We start from the raw sequence: 22,484 nt of genomic DNA, 5'->3' as shown, positions 1-22,484 counted from the left end.
AAAATACAGTTTTTTAGAGTTTCGGTTATCATTGAGCCGGGTCGCTCCTTCAAAAACGTTCAATAAGAATAAATATTTCAATAAGAATAAATATTTTTTGAAGTAGCAGCTGAAAGACTGTGTCATTCAATATAGAGAAAAACATCTACGTCGTTCTGGAGTGCTTTCAGATTATCAGCTAAAAAGTGAATGTCGTCGCTATACAACAAGCGACTTGTATCAACAAATTTGCACAGTAATTTTCCTAATGCTGTTAATGTAGAACTTGGACACATAAACAATAAGCAGAACAATAGGGAAATTTTTATATAAGACAGTGGAACGCAACTTTAAATGAATATTTAGACCCTATATCCAAGGGCCTTTCTCAGCAAAACAAACGAAGAAAATAACAATATAAAACAAACTCACATTAAAATTCAATCATTAAAACCGAAAAAAGTTTTTTAAAATTTTCAAAACAGCCCAAGCATCATTAGTTCAAGGAAGTTCAACCAGGACTGGTACACCAAGCGAAGTGAAAAAAGACAGTTCATTCAAATGAAATAAGAAACATTTACAGGCAAGCTCTTAAAGCTAATCTCGCCTTCTTGGCAGCCAGCCTAGAAGTTCTATCCGTAACAGGTTGAGTGGAATTATTTACTGTTTTTATAATATAATTAGTTAAAACCTTTCTAATTAAATTTTTATACAGGACATTAACTGAATATTCACCCAAATGTTTGTTTATAAAAGTGTTACTGTTTGTTTTGATACTAATTTAAGTTGCCTCTCCAAAAACCCATTATATGCCTAAATCATTGATAATAGAGGAAGTTTCTTCAAAAAGCATTTCATGGCTAGGGTTATCATAGATATGACTACTTAAAGCAGAATCCGAAGAAATATTTGTACTATCAGAATTTAAAGCTTTAGTTACGTCATGTTTGTTTTGTTGTAGGCGTTTTTCTAAATTTTGATGGGTTCTACCAACATAAAAGTGGCTACAGTCACATGGTAATTAATAAACCCCTCTTTGGCGAGTAACTGGGGTTATATCTTTACCACAGTTTAGGAGATTCATGATTTTAAAATTATTGTTAAATATTACATAAGAATTATTTCGTGTGCGAACTTTTTTAAACTTGTAGTGGCTTTTGGAATATATAGAAGGTAAATTATGTTTGAGGGCTTGGCGGGAACTTCACACGTTAAAAGACTCTTTATTTTACGGGACTGTCTTGCCAATGTTCGGCTTATCGTATTGTTAGTAAAGACAATAGGATAACCGTTTCCAAAAAGTATGTCTCTAATAAAATTTAATTTATCTGTGATGTGAGATTCAGAGCAAATGTTTAGGGCACGATCGACAAGAGAGGTAACAACAGCTCTGTTAAATTGTAGGGGTTGATTGGATTTAAAATGTGGATATCTGTTATTTTGTGTGGGTTTTCTGTAAATTGTAAAATCCAGTTTATCAATGCTACGAATAATTAATACATCCAGAAACGGTAATTTATTTGCATTTTCGATCTCTAAGGTAAATTGTAAATTACGGTCATATGTATTAAGGGGATATAGAAAACCCCTAAATTCGTTTCCTCCATAATTCCAGAGCGATATTACGTCATCCATGTAACGCCCCCAATAGACATGTTATAAAAAGTATGAATTTAAGGCCCAATTTTCAAGGTGTTCTACATAAATATTTGCTAACAACCCGAATAGCGGAGCCCCATAGGGAGGCCATTTTTTGTTGATAAAAAGAACTACGGAACTGAAAAATACATTGAATACTTATTACAAATTTTGACTAGAGACATTAAAACCTCACAGTCTATTCCTGTTGTTGAATCTTCGATTAAATGATAATTTTCTTCTTTTTTATTTTTTAATAATTGCTCAGATATTGCTAGATCAATATTTGTATACATAGAAACTATGTCAAATCTACTTACTATTGTATTTTCTGAAATGCTAGCATTTTTAAGTTTTTCCACTAAATCTACCGAATTACTTATGTACGATTTTTGGGAATAGAGCAAAGGTTTGAAGGCTGTACATAACAATTTTCCAATATTGGAAACAGGGGCTTTCGTACATGCTACAATAGGCCTTAAGGGAATACCTTGCTTATGTAATTTTGGTAAACCCTAAAATTTTGGACAAAAGCTAACACGGGGAAAAAATTTATTATACAGTTGTGGTGTGATTTTGCCATTTTGTTTTAGACTCTTTAATTCGGTTATAATTTTATTCGCAAACTAATCAGTATGGTCGTGAGTCATGGAAGTATATGTATTTGTGTCTTTTAAGTGTGAATAAATATTGTTGTCGTAATCTAACGTATCCATGACTATAAGTGAATTCACCTTGTCTGCTTTTGTTATTGTAATTGAAGTGTCTTTGCGAAGAATAGACAAAATTTTCATGTCGTGCGAAATTTCTGGCGTCAAATTAGCATGAGACGTAACTTTTTTTTGGCTGTCATAAAGTGTATTTATAAAACAAGACCTAACTTCATCTGGGTTAGAAATAGATGTGTAGTGTTTGTGCAAAGAAGATTTTAAGGAGAAAATTATATCTGCCGCTGGAACTTGTTTTGGTAGAAAAGAGAATTTTGGACCTTTCTCAAGAGTTTGGATTTCCTTAGGTTCAAAAGTTCTAGAGGAGAGATTAACAATAGCGGGTCGAGGAGTAAATATCGGAGTATAAGTACAATAATTCATTGAACATTCGTACCTCGAACTTTACATTTTCTTATAAAGACGTTCTCTAGACAAACGAAAATCGTGACTAAATAAATTACTTTCAAATCTTACAACCTGAGAATAATCAACTGTGGACAGATTTTCAAATAAAAATTTTTCAAGAGATTTTCTTTCTGAGGAAATAATATGTCGCTTTTTTTTTCCTTAATAATGTGGACTACGGTTTTTAAATGTAGTGTATGCACGAATTGCGCTTCTTTCCGGGTATTTAAATACAATTTATATTTTAAAGATTTAGGAATAAGGTTTTCATTTCTGCAAGATTCTAAAAATTTTTGTTGATTGATAGTATTAGCGTGTTATACTTGATTTTAACACGAGGACAAGGAAGTCTTGGTTGAACTTCCTTGAAGTAATGATGTTAGGGCTGTTTTGAAAATAAAAAAAAACTTTTTCAGTTTTAATTATTGAATTTTAATGTGAGTTTCTTTTATATTGTTTTTTTCTTCGTCTGTTTTGCTGAGGGCGGCCCTTGGATATAGGGTTGAAATATTCATTTAAAGTTGCGTTCCACAGTCTTATATAAAAATTTCCCTATTGTTCTAGTTATTGTTTATGATGGAAAGGCAGTGTAGTCTTCGCCGCTATTTAACTTAGGTTAAAACCCTGCTTAATGCCTCGACACGTACGAATACCATTACTAACTGCACCTTGCAAACGTACTCGGGTTGAGGCCATCTGATATCACTTCCATAGGCAGGTAGACACAAATGAATTAACTTTACTTCTGAAGAGAGACAGAATTTATTAGGAGTGAAAAACGGAGTCAAAAGCTTTTAAAGTGTCCATGTCTGCACAAGCGTAAAGGCTAGTGTTGGACTTTTTTTTGCCTTTCAAGGGAGTTAGAAGGTTTTCATGGGTGTTCTCTACGCCTAGTCCTTCACGAATATCAAGTTGGGTATCGTTGTGATCAAACTTCGTGCTAATTTCATTATAGATAACCTTCTAAAGAAGCTTTCCAATCGATAAACATGCACTTATTGGTTTATATGAGTCACAAATACAGGTTACTAGCATTGCTAAGGTTATTAAGGATTATAATAACACAATTAGCCGTAGGCTAAAAAGTCATTCTCTTAAAATCAAGTCTCCTAAACTCTGGTGAAGATTAGACCCCAGACACTTGTCAAAGAGTAGTCAATCAAATAACATGTAACTATGGCAGTTATTATGTGGGTAGAATTCACAAAAATTTAGAAAAAAAAGTGTGCAAAAGCATAAGGATGATATAAACAAGGCTTTAAATTTAAAGGTTTTTTTTATTCTGCTCTGAGCAGCTATGTTTTTAGAAACCCTATCCATGCAATATTTTTGATAACACCTCCCTCAGTAGCAAGAATTAGGATCTTAAAAAAGTTTTTAGAAAGGCAAAAGAAGTAATATATCTTCAAATAGTGATTAAGGGGAGTATTCACTCAACACAATATACGTAAATTTCATTAAAAATAATTTAACAAGTTACATTACAAAACCAATAGCCCATATCAATGAACTTGAATCAAAGAGACAGTTGAGGCTGGATGCCAAAAAACCAAGAATAGTATTAAAAACATGCTCTTGATTTGTCTTTATCTGAATTAAATAAAAAAAAAAAACAATTTTTTTTTACTGAAAGTAAGGAGCGGCATTAAAACTTAAAACGAACAGAAATTATTCGGAATAGGAAAAGAGGTGTCCCCTCATCAACGCCCCACTCTTTACGCTAAAGTTTTTTATTGTTTAAAAAAGTAGAGATATGAGAAAGAGTTAAACTTTAGCGTAAAGAGCAGGACGTTGAGGAGGGGACAGCCCCTTTCATATACGGAATAATTTTTGGTCGTTTTAAGTTTTAAGGTCGCTCCTTACTTTCAGTTAAAAAAACTTTTTTTTTTATTTAATTTTTGAACGTTTTGAATAAATGCAGGTTTTGATCTTGGCTCACAGTACATGAATAATTAAAACAAAATTTTCATATTAATCTACTTTTATTTGGTTAAATGGCTTTCTCGAAACTTGTTTCATTTTATTTACGAACATTTTTATTAGTAATAAATATACGTAACTTACGAATTAACTTACGTAACGAACTTCTATATTCATATGTTTTTAATACGTATACTAGGGGGTTTGCCCCCTAGTCAATACCTTGCTCTTTAAGCGAAAGTTTGAATTTTGTTCCAATTCTTTAAAAATGACCGCTTAATCACAAAGGCCGTTAATTAGAATAAATAACTCTTATGAAAGTACTAAAAAATCTCTGGCTTAAAGAGTGAGGTATTGACTAGAGGGTGAACCCAATCATATATGTAATATTTTCTGTTCGTTTAAAGTTTTGATGTTGCTTCTGTTGCAGTTGAAAAACTTATTTTTTTATATATTTAATGTCTGATCTTTTTTTAATAATGCTGGGAAGTCCGGCGTCCCCTTCAAAGCAATGTCCCTTCCCCCATGAAAACTTCCTTCATGGAAAGATCCTTCCAAATAACCCCCGACCTCCCTCCCATTACCAGAAAAATCTCCCCTGAAAACGTCTATACTGTATACTTCCCAATAACCAATACTATATGTTAACATTGGGTAAAGTTCATAACTTTCAGCCCTCCTCCCAGGAACTTCGGGGGATTAAGTCATCCTAAAAGACATACTTATAATATTTTCGAACATGCTGAACAAAATGGATATTTCAAAATTTTGATCGGGTGACTTTGGGAAAAAAATGAGTGTCGGAGGGGGCCTAGTTGCCCTCCATTTTTTGGTCACTTAAAAAGGGCACTAGAACTTTTAATTTCCGTTTGAATGAGTCCTTCCACGATATTCTAGGACCACTGGGTCAATACGATCACCCCTAGGAAAAACAAACAAATAAACACACATCCGTGATCTATCTTCTGGCAAAAAATGCAAAATTTCATATTTTTGCATATAGGAGCTTGAAACTTCTAGAGTAGGGTTCTCTGATACGCTGAATATGATGGTGTGATTTTAATTAAGGTTCTATAGCTTTTTGGGGGTATATCCCCCTTTTTTCGAAAATCAGCCAAATTTTCTCAGGCGCCTAACTTTTGATGGGTAGAATTAAACTTGATGAAACTTATATATTTGAAATCAGCATTAAAATCCAATTCTTTTGATGTATCTATTTGTATCAACATCCCGTTTTTTAGAGTTTCGGTTACCATTGAGCCGGGTCCTAATAACCAATGCTATATGTTAACATTGGGTAAAGTTCATAACTTTCAGCCCTCCCCCTGGGGGATTCGAGGGATTAAGTCATCCTAAAAGACATAGTTATAATATTTTCGACCATGTTGAACTAAATGGGTATCTCAAAATTTTGATCTGGTGACTTTGGGAAAAAAATGAGCGTGAGAAGGGGCCTAGTTGCCCTCCATTTTTTTTGGTCACTTAAAAAGGGCACTAGAACTTTTAATTTCCGCTCGAATGAGACTTCCCACGATATTCTAGTACCACTGGGTCGATACGATCACCCCTGGGGAAAAGAAAAAAAAAATAAAAAATAAATAAATAAACACGCATCCGTGATCTTTCTTCTGGCAAAAAATGGAAAATTCCACATTTTTGTAGACAGGAGCTTGAAACCTCTACAGTAGGGTTCTCTGATACGCTGAATATGATGGTGTGATTTTCATTAAGGTTCTATAACTTTTAGGGGGTCTTTCCCCTTTTTTTTCGAAAATCAGCCAAATTTTCTCAGGCGCGTAAGTTTTGATAGGTAAGATTAAACTCGATGAAACTTATATATTTGAAATCAGAATTAAAATATGATTCTTTTGATGCATCTATTGGTATCAAAATTCCGTTTTTTAGAGTTTCGGTTACCATTGAGCCGGGTCGCTCCTTACTTACAGTTCGTTACCACGAACTGTTTGATGAATTGCCTTGTTTTGTGTTGTTTTAATTCAGGGTTGGTTGTTCTTCCTTGAAGCAATGATTCTCGGACAGATTTTAATTTTGGTTTTAATGATCGCGCATTTTATTTTAAGCATATTTTACATTTTCATAGATTCTTTGCCGAGGAAAGGATCAAGTTGAAACTTTCAGGAAGTCTTGGGAGGGAGAAGTTAACTTCAAATTTTTACCTTGAGGTAAGGGGCAGAGGATAAGGATGTAGGGATTTGGATCCAATATTTTTAGCATTATCACATGAACAGCTTGGGGGGATCAAGTTAAAGACTGTCATAGATGTTAGTGGACTAAGGGGCCTTGGAGTCGCTGACCCTGGGGTAATTGAAAAGAAACTATGTACTAGGTTATCAAAATGGTATATTACTGTATCTGCAACCTTTTTGGAACGATAGATGGGGATTGAGCCAAAGATTACAGAGTGCTGGTGAAGAGGTAAGGTTTATATTTTGTATTTAAAGGAGGGGATGTGTGGTCCAAAAAACAAATATTTTGGATCCGCCTTATACTTTATTTCTTCAATCAGCTTTGAAATGAGAATCACAAGTTTCTTGGTTAAGTGAACTCCTATATAGATAGCAAATTCGAACCTAATTTTGCTTGCATTAGTGTTTAATGCCCGAAAACATGTAAAATTTATGTCTTTGATAGTTTTGTGAGGCGTGTAGACAGGATCAGGTAGACCTTAGTGAAAACAAAAATATTTTGAAGATTGTTTTGTTTATGCGTGACAACCGGAACTAGGTCTTTTAACAAGGCGATGGATTAAGATTTGTTTATATTCCAAAGTATTAATAGGATGGGTGTCAGTGACAAATAAGACCTAAAATCAAGTATATTTTCAATTTGTATGACTGAAAATATATCTCCGAGTCACCCTATGATTTTTATAATAAAAATACTATATACAAGGTGGTAGATAAGGTGCAGTATAAGAAGCTGTGTGGGCCTTAGGCGGCTTGGTGCTGCAAATTTAAATCAGAATTCAATGTTTAGTTCTGAAGCTCAAAAGCATAAAATACTTTAAAATTAGTCCATTATTTAGCAAATAGCTGAACAACGTCAATAAAAATATGATCAACTCTTTCGTAATAGTCTTGCTTTGTTTTAACTCTTGTCGATTATATAACTATTTTTCTGTTTGTTGTAGGTTTTAATATCACTCATTAAATTTTTTGTAATAGAATTCTTAAGCTGATTCTACATTTACTTTTTTCCTACAAAGGTGATCGGATAAAGTATATAATTATTAGGAAGTATTAAAATAAGTAATTGTATGTATTATATGGTTTTCACTTCCCTTTTCCAAATTCGCCAGAAAAAGGCATTTTAAGACATTGCTTAAATCGTAGATGGTGTTCCGAAACTGTGTTGCCACAGTCACAGGTTTCCTGTGAAACTTCACAGGTTTTTTTTATGGTCACAGGTTTTTGCCGCTGAATGGTAGAAAGTCACAGGTTTTTGTGCTAAAGGCTCCTAATATGACCTAACATTCTGCAAAATGTTGAATTTTGTAGGGCTCAGATTTTCAAATTATTCTTTGTGGTTTCGAACTGACATCTATGTATCATAAATCTAAAGCTTCATCACATTAATCACAAATGACAGCCATGGCTATTTTGAATTGAATTGAAAAAGACGATAGGTCGGAGTGAAAAGGCTTTTATATTATTGAATTTTTTTTCTCTGTATAAACCAATTTGCAGAAATTATCTGTCTGTTATTAGATTGTAAAAAGTGTCTTTTAAGCTTCTTTTATAAGTCTTTTAAGCTGCTGCTTCAGCAGCATCTAAAACCTTGCTATACTGGTTAGAGTCTTTTGTGCATGATACAATACACTACATTACCCATAGTCCAAAGAGGATTGGAGAATTTCATGACCACCAGAAGTTCGCTAAAATTGAAGTGAAACAGTTGCTATTGGTGGTTTCTCTGAGATGGCTCAGTTTTGAAGCACCCATCAGACGGCTATTAGAAACCTGGAATGCCTTGTTATTGTTTTACGGTGGTCACGCGTTAGGCGAGGGCACTGCAGACAAGGCGAGCAAGGAGAAGGCACTCAAAATATACAACGCTTTAAACAAACCTGTCACGAAGGCTTCTCTCTATTTTCTTGCCCACATTGTTGGGATTACCAACTCCCTAAACACTGACTTTCAGAGCAGTGACACAAGATTCCGCAGGCTGGTGAGCAGCTTCATTGCGAAGTATGCGATATTACTCAAAATTTTCCTAAGAAAACGCCTGATACTGGTAGCAAAATCCGATTTTTCCATAGATCTGGTTCCCGCGAACTATTTTGAACTGGATGACATGAAATTAGGAACCAATACCGAATGTTATCTGGAGAAACGAGGATCAAGGATTGCTGAGGACTCACTCAAAGCCTTTAAAGTCAACTGTCTGAGGTTCTGCAATCAGATGAGACAAAGAATAAGCTGGGAAGATCCAATTTTGTCCAATCTTAAGATTTTGAATCCCTGCGTTGCACTCGGATCTGAAGAGGTGTTCATTATTCGCATTCTTGTGCACTTTTTTACGCTTCTGGGAAGCGAAGCAACAATTGTAGAACGCAAGAGAGAAAGCATTGACCGTCAGCTGCAAGAGCTCAGATTGAGCCGAGCTGATCTCGGTCAAGATCTGGTCGACCAACCATCTGGTTTCTTCAAGAGTATTTTGCGTCAAAAGAACGGTATTGGCGAAAAACAGTTTTCTGATCTGTCGACCTTTATGTTGCACCTCTGTTGTCTACCCCATACAAGCACTACTGCAAAGCGACAGTTCTCTTTCCTGTCGCATATTAAAACGAGACTGCGTAACAAGCTGAACATCGGGGCAGTTAGTGCATTGATGATGACCAAACAGTTAGTTGGTTAAGCCGCTTCCTGGACTATTACAAGTAGTCTACTGGCTAAGGCTATCAAATGGAGAGAGGTAGTTTGTAATAAAGAAGATCCTCGTTGTGCTGAACCTGACAGCTCACACTCCGACACTGAATAGACTACTGACTTTGATGGGATGAGATGGGGAGAGTACTGACTTGATGATCGTTGCTTCTATGCATTCCAGCTCCAATGCAAAGGTTCAACTCGTAATATTTCCTCGTACCAACGATAATTCATCCTTTTTTTCCTTTCGAAGAGAACAATTGTCTTTTCTCATTAAATCGCAAAGATATGAGAGGTAATTGTTACTGATGGATAAAAATAAACCAATGACTTATCTTACGGTAGATACTAGGCCTAAACGTTGGAATGAGCTTCAAGAACAGATTAAATAAAGATAATTTTGATCAGAAGTGGGGTTTGAAGATGTACTTTAAGGAGTTAAAGGATTCCAATAAGCTTTTCTTTAAAGCGCGAGAGGATTACGAGTTTTTTTTTTCAACTCGGTCTTATAAGGTTGATAGAATTTTCAATATTACGAAAGAAAAACTTAATGTTTCTTCAATAAGAATCAGATTGTAAAGAGATTATTAAAAAATTATTAGATCATTAAGATTTCAGAAAGTTTCCGGTTTATTTTCTAAAATGGGTCGTTTTCATAATGTTTAGAATTGTGAGTTTCTAGCTTTTAATATTTCAACTTCCTCCAATGTTACCTTAGTTCGTCGTAATTTTTCTATATACACTACTCCTGTTTTCCCACCGTTGAGTATCACTGTTACAAAATCGCTTTCAAGCCTTTACCGATACCCTGTTTGTGATGTTAAAATGGAAATTCAAATTGGTTTTTCTAAGATTACTGACAATCGAGGGAAGTATAACAGACGAGAACAAGGTAGGCTATATTCTACTTTTTGTGATCATTCTGTCCTTTATCTTTTTGGTCTTTCCCCTTTTAAAGAAGAAAGACGTTAAATATATCCGGTCTTTTTATTTCAGATATTGTAAATTCTATTTTATCTCCCCCCCCCCTTGGCATAGTCATGGTAAAATAATTCGTAAGTTTGAAGTTCTCGATGTAACAGCAAAGTTGGCTGTGCTGCAAGGAAGTTTTTCGGATTCATCTTTTTGTCGTTTTTTGCCTCATCATCCTTTGGTCCGTCTGTTCGGTTTATTTCATTGTAGTGTATTTTACTCCATTTTTTTTCTTTTTTTTCCTTGTCTTACTCACAACTATGTTTATGACATGGGTTATAAGTACATTATTATTATTATTATTAGGGAAATAACTATGCAAAGCCAGGCAACTAGAACAGACCTAAAAAATGCAGCTAAAAAGTGGATTTAATCGTTTTGGTCCAGAATCAATATTGCCTAAGGACATTGTTTAGGTTTTCAAAATTCTTGCTTTAGGATTCGCAATAGGAATTAGAGAAAAATATCTCTTTAAATTCGAACAGATTTCCCTTCAACCTCTAAATATTTCCTTTCAACCTTCAAGGAAAATTTTATACATCTGAACCTAGCATTAGGTAAATGTTGATAGTATCAATCTCTTTTGCAGGGTTTAAGCTACAGGTGGAATTTATAATACCATGACTCGGATCAGTTGTGACTTATCAACCAATTCAACCAATTATGACTCGAATCAGTTGTGATTTATCAATCAATATCATTATATCAACCAATCAAATTTTTGTGTTTTTATGCCAATCTTGTTTGCCAAGACCTGAAGAACCGTAGTAGTAATAATTGTTTTTTTCTTCATTCGAAAACGTCGCAGCATTTACTTGAGAATCATATGAAAGTGGTCTAGTTTAAACCTTGTGTGCAAGAAGAACGTGGCTGGCTAATTTTCAGTACCTATTGCTTTAGATTAAAAGTTGCCAGAAATTGTACTCGAATCATCAAAATTTAGCGTGGTTTCTAAGAAAACAGGTGGAGTGCTTTGAAAATCTGATTTGTGAGAATGTGAAATTCATTCCCCTGTTGCCTTTTTGAAAACTGTAATATCATAACCTAAGTTGTATAGAGATGTATATGGGTGACCAAGTTTGATGTCTTGTGATTGCTTTAGACCTCGGCAAAATTAAGGTGCGAATGCACTTTTTTTTCTTATGATCTACCAACTTATTTTACTTCTGCAAGAAGTTTTGCTTTGTGTTTGTTAAGTACAATTCTTTAAAGTCAGATTTCTTGTCTGTCAGGTTCGGAAATGTTCGAAATTGAGGAACACTGCATGATTTTAACTTAAATTAAACAAAAATATAGTAAAGACTTTTTAGTTAGATAATTCAGCCTTACAATTGCCTTAGGTAGCACAGGTCCACTTCTAAATGTTCAGAAAACGGCAAGATAGAGGAGTTGTTAAACAATTTTAACCACTTGACCTACCAGTGGCTGAGTGGTTAATGTGATCGACGTCTTTTGTTCTAGATCCCGGACTCTGGTGGAGGAATCTGTTAATGAAGACTGAAATTAACAAAGTTGTTTTGCAACAAACTACAGCTTTTTATTTTACCTTCCATTATTTTGCGAACTTCTATCTAAGTAACGTACTTTGCCATTCTATCTCCTTACATCATAAGTTGCGCTATGGGACGAAACCTACAGAATTTGAAAGAAAATGCAGGAACCAAAAAAATGATAGTTCCTGCCTGGTATTGCGAATAGATTTCTAGTCTGGGAATTGGGATTTCTGTCAGGTTTGAACATGGTCTTTAAGGAAAATCCTTTGTGTCTGAACTTAAGGTGCGATTTCACGATGAGGAAAACCATGCAGAGGTGATCATACGTTTTTCCATGCAGATTGAATAATTTTATTTTCAAGTTTAAGACCATGTAGGTCATCGTAGGTCAAAATAGACATTTCGTTGCTGCAGCCCTTCAGACCTTGTCACACCCATAGATCCTTAATAGCTACCAAAGAACAACGACTTGCATCTTTTTCGCATAACTAATGCAATTATCGAAGTGAAAATGAGTCTCAATGATTGGTCCTTTACTTTCCGACTAAAATAGGTAGCGGTATTTATATAAAATTTCGCTCTGCTGACATTCTCATGACGATATCTTTCTGTTATCTAATGAAATTGAAAAGCACTACATGTAATTTATATGTAGCGTTAATGTCAAAGCTGGATATAACTGCAGAGTTCATGCAGGGAACAGACCGCTAGGTAGCATGCCTCTCAATTTTCCATGACGTGTTTTCGGACCAAAGGCAGATTTTCCCAGGTTTAAGTATCTTTGCTAGCAGCATTCTAGCGCTGCTACTTCAGTGTAACAAATGTAAACTGTAGTAAGAATGTAAGAAAGCCTGAACACGCTCTAAAAGGGGTCACAGGTTTTGTGACGAATTTAACAGATTTTTTGGTATTTTTTTCACAGCTTTTGAAAATTCGTAGTGGCAATACTGTTCCGAAATATGCTGCACCGTTTTTATTTTTGTAAACAATAATGGCGCCTTGAATGACTTAAACATGGGAAGTACCACACTTCATTCAACCCCAGATTTTGGTGTAATATGCAGTTTTCTTGTCACTTTTGGAGAGTCTTGTGGATTAGGAAAAATAAATACCAAAGATCTCGAAAAGGCTTTGGAAAACAAGACTGAAGGTAGGCTAGCCCTAGGCCAAAATCATCTTTGATAGGCTAACTGGAGTGATATGTCTGTTTGATGGTCTCAAATAGACCTAGTCCAATATTTAAGGTTGAAGAGACCATCAGGTAAAATTCTACTTTTGGTTATCTTGGAATAGGGGTTAGGTTAGGAAAATGAAACTTTCAGGGATGGGTCTAGGCTATAGGCCTATGTCCTGGGAAGGTATTTTGAAGAACCCATCTCAGTAAATACTTACCAAATCATATTATTGAGTTACGACTAAAGTGAATATACCACTAGATGTATTTTTGTATGCTCTTTACAAATATAATATTAATTTTGTTGGAAATTAATTTTAGCCCCCACCCCTATATATACCAATTCAGGGTATATATTTGCAACTTAGGGGGTGGGGGGAAAGTTTAAACTTACCTCTCATTTACATCAGAAATAAAATTACCCCCCCCCCCTAATGTGCAAATATATAGGCTACCCTGAATTGGTGGGCTATATATAGGGGTGGGGGCTAAAATTCATTTCTGACAAAAATGATTATTATATTCATAAAGAGCATTAAAAAAGGCATCAAGTATTATATTCACTTTAGTTGTAACTCAATAATATGATTTGGTAACTATTGACCCCCATCTCTACTCCCTCTAGAGGGTCCTGAAATTTGCCTACATAACAGGTGAAATAACCTATTGAAATTTTGATGAAAAAAACATTTTACCTTAATTTTCAGTTATTAGTTTCTTTTTCTTTGGCTTTAGTTCTAAAACTGCAATTACTTTTTTTTGAGTAGAATTTTAAGCCATATTGATGTTTTTTTTTCAAAATTTAGGAAATGTATTTTTCATATCTTTAAAACCTTATAAATTGGGATTGAGCATAGTTGTGAAGCTGGAAACAATTTTGCTGTAAGCAGAAGATTTATTTTGCAAGGTCTCACTTTTATAAATCACAGCTTTAAAAGGGACATCCACCACATGGCTAATATGCAAGTAAAGTTCATTTGTGATGCAAATAGATGTTATATTTAGATTGAGGATGCAATTCTAGGTATATATTTGCACATTAGGGGGACAGGATATATATTCTGTGAATATATAGGTTCTAAGAAATTCATGAATATCTTAGTAAAACTGGAAAAACAAGGAAAAAAGTGAAAATAAAGGCTCTCCCCTGGCAAAATATGTTAACTAGGATTATTTTCCCTATTATGGAGTAGGAATTGTCCTTTTAATATTTTTTCTTATGTCCAGCTGGACTCCTATGCTTAAAATTCTGGTTGGCCTGTTGGCTAATTTAAAGATTTGTGTATATATACACTGTCAAATTAGCCATCTGGTGACATCCTCTTTAAAAGCCATCATAGGTCAGGACCCTCTAGAGGGGGAAGGAGTGGAGGTAGGTACTTCAAAAGGTAAATTTTTACCAAATCATATTATTTGCTTATGAATAAAGTGAATATACCACTCAATGCCTCTTTTTATGCTCTTTACGGTAAAATTCTACTTTAGCTACTTCTGGCTATCTTGGAAAGGGGTTAGGTTAGGAAAATGAAACTTTCACGGATGAGTCTACAGGCTAAAGTATGTTCTGGGAAGGTATTACAAAGTACCTACCTCTACTCCTCCCTCTAGAGGGTCCTGACCTTTGATGATCTTTAAAAATCTGTGTGTTATAAAAGTAAAAATTTGCAAAATAGATCTTCTGCTTAAATAAAGTACAACAAAATTGTTTTCAGCTTCACAATTTTGCTCAATTGCAAATTTATAAGGTTTTAAAGATATTTAAATATATTTCCTAGAATTTGAAAAAAAAACAACATTGATAGGCTATGGCTTAAAATTCTACTCAAATAACAGAAATTGCATTTTTAGAACTAAAGCCAGAGAAAAAGAAACTGATAAATGAAAATGGAGGTAAAATGTTGTTTTATCAAAATTTCACAAGGTCACGTCATGTAGGTAAGTTTCGGGACCCTCTAGAGGAAGAAGGAGTGGAGGTAGGTACTTCAAAATACCTTCCCAGGACATACATTAGCCTGTAGACCCATCCCTGAAAGTTTCATTTTCCTAACCCAACCCCTTTCCAAGATAGCCAAAAGTAGCTAAAGTAGAATTTTACCCTCTTTACAAATATAATAATCATTTTCGTCAGAAATGAATTTTAGCCCCCGCCCCTATTTATACCAATTCAGGGTATATATTTGCACATTAGGGGGGTGGGGGAAAGTTTAATCGGGCAGGGAGGGGTGCACCCCCCCCTTAGCTTTTTTTGGTATTGAGTAATTTTGCAAAATTGGTAGAAATTTAGCAAGATTTTTGATTTCTGTTGAAAATTCAGCATAAATCAGGTAGAGATTCTGTAAAATTTACAAAGATTGCCCCTCACTTAGAAACACCCATGTTTGGAAAGAATACCTAATTTAAGGTATTACATCAAAAATGCATTATACATATGAGGAGATATGACTAATCAAGTATATGAATATAAATTTGACAACATTTCTTTTACAATTGGAAGACGAAGAAGATTTTGCCACCTTTATAAGAAATTTAAATTACATTAAGGCAATATTAAAAAAGAAAATTTACAGCTCAGGACTTTGGATCAACCCTGCAATTGAACTCTCTCAATGACAAAACTAGTGAATAGACTATAAGTAATTATTTTATTCTGTATAAATATGTTAATTTTAATGCTTTAGTATTTCTGCTGATAATGATTGAAATATCCAGACTTTTGTATCTGTTTTCACTGTCTAATAAATGAATTCATTCCTATTTCAATGTTTGTTTGGTTGTCAAAGAAAGACAGTGTGGTCTTCAAAAAAACTGGATTTAAGGTATTACATCAACAATGCATGGGAAACATAATTTTGGCTGTATATTACGAATAAGGAGGAAGGGTTTAGGATAAATAATAGTGGTGGTGTAGTTGAAATGTATTAATTACAATTATTCTGCATGTAATGTAGAATTTTTGGTATCCTACATGGAAATGTGACTTCTGCAAATTGAAAAGGTTCAACATTGGGCATCAGTTTGTGCTATATTTTACCCATTTACTGTATCAGCATTGACTGGAGTGTTTGGGACTTCCTTCTCTGGAGTTTTGATGGGATAGGATTGACCTGATCAATACATTCTGTATTATGAAGGGTGTCAATAATGTGGACTGGGCTGATTTCTTCAAACTTAGTCATTACTCAGCCACTTGACAAAACTTACATAAACTGTGTCAGCTGCAAGGGTACAAGAAAATAGGTCAATATAGCTTTGTTAACCATGCAACAAAACTTTGGAATAGTTTACCTGATACTACAGTTTCTGTGCAAACAGTGCAATCATTTAAGAGTGCTCTTGCTGAAACTGAGTTCTATGAAAAACAGTTTCTGTACCGTAATATAGTTGTTTTTTACTGATGGATATTTTTTTGTTTTGTGTTTTGCAGTGTTCCTGTTTGAGCTGTCATTTTTGTGTTTGTTATGCAACAAGCCTATGGCTTCCTCTTTATTGAGGAAGCCAATAATATTTAATATTATTGAATAAAATAAATAATAAAATGAAGTAAGAATTGTTGTTTTTAACCCTTTTATATAGCCAAAAATGAGAGAAAAGGTTATGATCTTTGAGGGTCTATAGTGGGCTTAAAATTGAATATCTGTGCAAAGCAATTATTATATTCAGAAAGAGCATAAAAAGGACATCAAGTGGTGTGCACTTTATTTGTAGATGAGCAATATAAACTGCCCCAAATTTACCAAGTTTTCTATTTAGGGTTTTCAACAATTGTGTGCACTTGTTTTGCTGTAATGCCTTTTTGGTGGGTTTCAGGCTCTTCTTAGAAATATTTATCATCATCAGGCTCTTCTTAATAATTGTGATTCTTGAATCTGCTACAAATGGCAATGTTTCTCACTAGTTGGTTTATTAAGAAAAACGTTTTTAAGCTTTTGGTTAATATAAGCTGTTTTGAGCCCTTTTAAGGGCTCAACCTTGAATTTATCCCAGAAAACGTGGAAAGAGCATGAAAATAAGGCATTAAATGATTATTAACTTTCTTCCTAGCTAAACTATATGAATATTTATAAATTTACCATCTTCAGTAAGCTACTTTAAAGTACAGTAATCATAGGCAGCACAATAGTGCTACCTATGAAACCTACAGGGTATAGGCAAGGGGGAAGTAGACCTCAAATTTTAACATATCCAGACTATCAAGTTGTATATCTACAATATCTAAGGACAAGAGGTAGGGAATGAGCTGGGAATGTCTTATTGAAGGGAGAGAGGAGGCAAGAACCAAATATTCATATTTTGTGTCTAAAGGGAGGATGTGTAGGTGCAAAAAAACATGTCTCAAATCTTTCTAAAAGTTTTAGCAATATTATTCCCACTTGAACTTCAAATCTATCCTCAATAAAGAAGTGAGATAAATCAAAAGACAGAATTCTGTCTTTTCATCCATGCTATCCAAATAGACTATCTGTAGTATCTTGAGAACAACTAAGGGAATGAGTATTTTGAAAGGACATGGGAAATTTAAGTATTATGTTTAGGAAAGGCAGAGAATGACAAAACATTTTGCCTTCAGAATATTGCTCTATCCAAAAAAAGTATGAACAATTTTTTCGTGAAAGGTTGAAACTTGTGTCCATAAGCTATTAGGTAAAGGTTATCCGTATAAATAGAGATTAAATTGTTTTGGAGAAAGTGGGAAAGTAGACCATGTTTTTACAATAAGCTTAAACTTGTAATACTTTTGCTCAGATGGTTTGCTTAATGATTGTTCCAGGCCAAAAGACTAAAAGATATGAGGAAAATAAAACAGAGTATTGTATTTTATCTCTTCAATCAGCTTTAAAAAGACAATTATAAGTTTCTTCACCTTTGCAGAGGTTCACTAATTGTTGCTGCATCATTTTGTGGTTCCCAAAAATAGAACTGAAGTTTTGTTTGGCTCTGATAGGTTTTGAACTTAGAAGGCATATATACAGGGCCAGGTAGACCTCAATGAAAACAAAAATATGGTTGTATCTATGGGTAGTACCTGAAACCCTGACAACTAATTTTGTTGTCTCAAATTGACTTAGACTTATAGGGCATTTAGAAAATGACAATGGGACCTTAATGGAGCAACAAGCTTAAGAGGAAGAAAATGTTTTAAAGAAAAATTGGATTTTGAATGAATGAATGAATGAATATATTGGAAAAACCCGTCACAATTGAACAAAAGACGGATAAAAAACAAAAGAGAAGAAAACGCACATACAAAACACAACGAAACTTCTTGAAATGAAAATAATCACGAAGGAACTATAATACAACTATGTAAGAATGGCAGTCCACTGGTGGTTACTCGCTTCTACTCTATCACGGTACTTTTCAAGACACGCTTCCACCGCAGTAAATGGATCAGGTACTGAATACCGCCTCGTTAGGTAAGAATTACTTGTTCTTAATGGCATCTCGAGTAGGACCTTGAGGTACCTGAAGAATATTCTTCTTATAGTTACTTTATTCGAATTTGTAAGTAACTTCCAGAACGGCGAAACGTAAAGAACATGGGGTAAGGCAACAGCAACAAATATTTGTGCACGCAGCGACCTATTTAGATTACGCTTGGAGGAAACCGAAGCTCCATAAGCTGACCTGATCTTCTTCTCGATGTGCTTTACAAGTAGTGCTCGTGTATGCTGAAGAGTTTCACCGATCGGCAGACCCAGGTATACAATTGACTTAGAGGGCATGACCACCTGTGACCCCAGTTGGATTTCGGGTTGAGAGGCATTCCAGTTAAATAACAGTACTTCACATTTTGTCACATTAAAACTCAACCCGATTTCATCATACTCCATCTCCAAAATTTTAAAGTTAGATTCCAAAGAAGACAAAATTCTTGAAAAGTTTAGAAGGTCATCTGCAAACCCAACTAGGGACACGTCAATGCCTTTAAAAATACAGCAAGGGGCCACTTTTGACTGGGTCGTCGATATGCTGTTGCTGAACAGATCAGGTGATGATACGGCTCCCTGTTTTATACCTTTCTTCACCACAGCAAACCTACGACTTAATTTACCTGACAGTTTAATACGGACCTTGAGCCTACTATACATGTCGTTCAGGGGTTTGACAATAGCACGGTCAACTCCGGACTTTCTCAGCTCAACCATATTCTGAGAATGGATACCTGAATCAAAAGCCCGCCGTACATCATATTCACCTATAGCTAGGCTTTCTTTCGAAATGTGGGCATCCAGTAGAACATTTGCAACTACATGCAAGGCATGGGCACATCCTAAGCCAGCTTGGAATCCAAACTGGTGGGGAGGCACTTTACAACTATCTTTAATGTCCGAAATTATGAGCTTTTCAAATAGCTTACAAAACACAGATGATACAGTAATGGGTCTATATGACGATGGTTCATGATCAGGTTTACCCTTTTTCAAAACTGGAGTGATCACACCTAAACAGAAAATGTCCGGTACAATACCATGTGTTAGTATAATTTGGTAAGCTATTGCTAAATGCTCCGATAGAACTGGACCACCATTCAGTAGATGTAGAGCACAGATTTGGTCGGCACCGGTGGATAATTTCTTCTTTAATTTTTGACAAAGGTGGGTTATTTTCGCACTAGAAATCACGAGGTAATTATGCTCTTTCGTCATAAGCTGATCGAGCTCTTCACTAAACTTTTTATTTTTCACTTCATCTGGTGGGGAGAATTCAGCAGCAAAATAATCTACCTATATTTCCTCATCTATATCACTAGCATTTTGTCCCGTACTTTCTACAGGCCTGGCACGGAGCTTCCAGACCAAATTAGGGTTTTCAATGATTTTTGAAACTGTTTCCCGTTTTAGGCTACTACGATGTTTTCGTAGCTCTTTCGCGAACCGCCGTTTTGTATAAACCCGCAATTCATTGACTACCCCGCTTCTTGGCCCGTCGCACTCGTGCCAAACCCCCAGCCAGAACTTGGCAGCTGCTCTTGCCTTCACAAGCTCACTGTTAGAGGCCCATCCTTTCACTCGCGACCCACGTCGGACTCTACGTAATGGGACAGCAATCCTTTCAGCTACTCTCAAGGAGTGGCAAATTTCGTAGAAATACATGTTCAGTTGTAGGCGTATCTCGCTTTCTGTTAGGCCACAATCCCACTGTAGGAGGTGGAAAGGCACTTTAATTTTCTTCAAAATTTGTTCACAATTGAGCTGGAACTGCTCACGGACTACTTTTTTCCAATCACGTGCTGGCTCAGGCTTGGTTTTTGGAGCACACTGGGGACTGACGGCTGGTATTGCAAAAGAGAGAGGTAAATGATCCGAATAGGCACCGTCAGATCCAACCGAGACTGACTCTAGGTCCAGTTTGTAAGTTGCTACATGATCAAGATTTGAGACGGTTTTTGCGGTACTGATATAGGAATAGCACTTATCCTTCTTAGCAACTTTAAATCCGCTTGGTAGGGCGTTCAGCAATAGTACAGCCCGAGGGCAGGAATGATCGTCGAGATTGCAGTTAAAGTCACCAAGAATTATAACAGGGCATGATTTCTGGACTAAACTGAGGAGGCACTTTCCGAGCTTCTGGCATGCTTTTGCAAACTTCTTTTCTGAAGCGATGTCATTGTAATTGGTTGGTAAATAAACATTTACGAAAAACACGCCATGCATTTTGGCAGCTTGGAACCATTCATTCTGCTCGACATCAATCAATAAAACTCAAAAATGAGCCAAACATCATTTTTCTCCAGTTTGCATGAAACTTCCAAGGTAAGTGGACCAGACAAAGAGGACTTTAAGAAGAACAGTAAATTTTTAAAGAAAAATATAGTTGTATTGATCCTTTGCACACAAAAAAACTATTTTTTTTTATACTGATTGGCTTTAAAATTCTAGGCTATGTAGACTCTTTCAATTAAAATTAAGGAAATCTGGTTGCATTGGTTTCTGACTTTTCCTTTTTCTTTTCTTAGACAATGAAACAGAACTCTGTTAAATAAATGATTTTATTATGCATTTGTTTAAACGAAACTAATAGTTCTTACATACTTAATATACAAATATTCTTTTTATAAAATGGTGGATCAAGATGTGTGCATATTCAAGAGTGTATAGGATGGGGGTAAGGATGACTTCAGCCCTGTGGAATACCAAAAATTATGCAGATTTGCAATTTATATGAGTAGTAATTGCCATCTCTACCTTTCTAAAGCTCTGTTGTAAAATACAATAAAAATATATTGCACCAAAGCCGTTGATTGAAAATTCTGATTAATATTGAATATCAAAATTTGTTTAGAATTTAAACTATAATTCAGTATCATAATTTTTATGCATTAAAACTGTAAAAAAAACTCCACATGTATTCCTAGTATCAATCACTGGCATTTGACTCCCTGGCTTTCAGAAGGGTGGTGGCCCTAATCCAGTTTTTGGTAATTTCTGTTTGTTTTAAATCAAAATTGAATATTCATTTTAATTTCTGCTTGTTTTAAGATTTCTTTACCCTGTTATCTGTATCTGTTATCTTGATGTTGGTGTTATTCATTTTAATGGTTGTCCATTTTGGGATTATTTATTCATTCTATTTAATAGTTTGTGTTCATCTTAAGTTTGAATTATTATATGACTTTATTTCTGCTTGTCTTGCCTTTTAATATTAAAAGAAAAAAAAAATTAATACAAGATAGAACTTATAGAGGCAGCTTGAAATTTATATAATTTAACTTTAGTCAAAAGATCCTCATAAATTGAAAATGAGTTTTAAACCTGGATACTTTCAGTGTGAATTCTGCTGTCATATTCTTACTCTTAATGCTGTCATATTCTCTGCTGTCATATTCTCTGCTTAATTTCTGCTGTCATATTCATATTCTTATTCTTAACTCTCAACTTAAAAAAAAATAACAAAAACCAGCCCTTATTTCAGATGAACTTCACACCAATTAACTTATGACACAGCCAATAATTTTTTCTTTTCTTTTTTATCAACTTTTTTTTACATCTGAAAATTGCATTGGATTTTTCTAGCACTTTTTGAGGTTGTTATTTTGTATGATTTCTCGTATTTTATAGGGGAAAAAAAATACAAAACAGTGGGATCTAAAATAATATGTGAATAAATTTTCAGATTTATTGTTAGTCAACATCAAATGAACAATACAAAGGAAAAGAATAATTAATAAACCAAATGAGGTTGATTTTAGCCAGTGAAAAATAGCAATAAAATAAAGCAAATATTTCAGCAAAAATTTCTACTGTTCCATCCTCAGTACTTGAAAAAGGGGAGAAAAAAGGTATGAACAAAAGAAAAAGACTAA

General features: G+C 34.7%; 1 protein-coding gene across 1 annotated transcript in view; it reads left to right on the top strand.

Annotated features, from left to right (window-relative positions):
- Positions 1-12,992: 12,992 nt before the first annotated feature.
- The window catches only part of LOC148941340 (uncharacterized), a 106,719-nt gene continuing 97,227 nt past the window's right edge, over positions 12,993-22,484 (top strand). Inside the window, exon 1 of the mRNA XM_089104670.1 lies at positions 12,993-13,156. Within this exon, the coding sequence (XP_088960796.1) occupies positions 13,021-13,156 (136 nt within the window). The 5' untranslated portion in view covers positions 12,993-13,020. The remainder of the gene's footprint in view (positions 13,157-22,484) is intronic.

Source organism: Artemia sp. Qi Xiang Cuo, chromosome 18, assembly GCF_049724085.1.
Source record: "Artemia sp. Qi Xiang Cuo chromosome 18, ASM4972408v1, whole genome shotgun sequence".
In the NCBI taxonomy this organism is placed as follows: domain Eukaryota; kingdom Metazoa; phylum Arthropoda; class Branchiopoda; order Anostraca; family Artemiidae; genus Artemia; species Artemia sp. Qi Xiang Cuo.
Note: the sequence above shows the minus strand (reverse complement) of the source record. Positions and strands in the feature narration are given on the sequence as shown.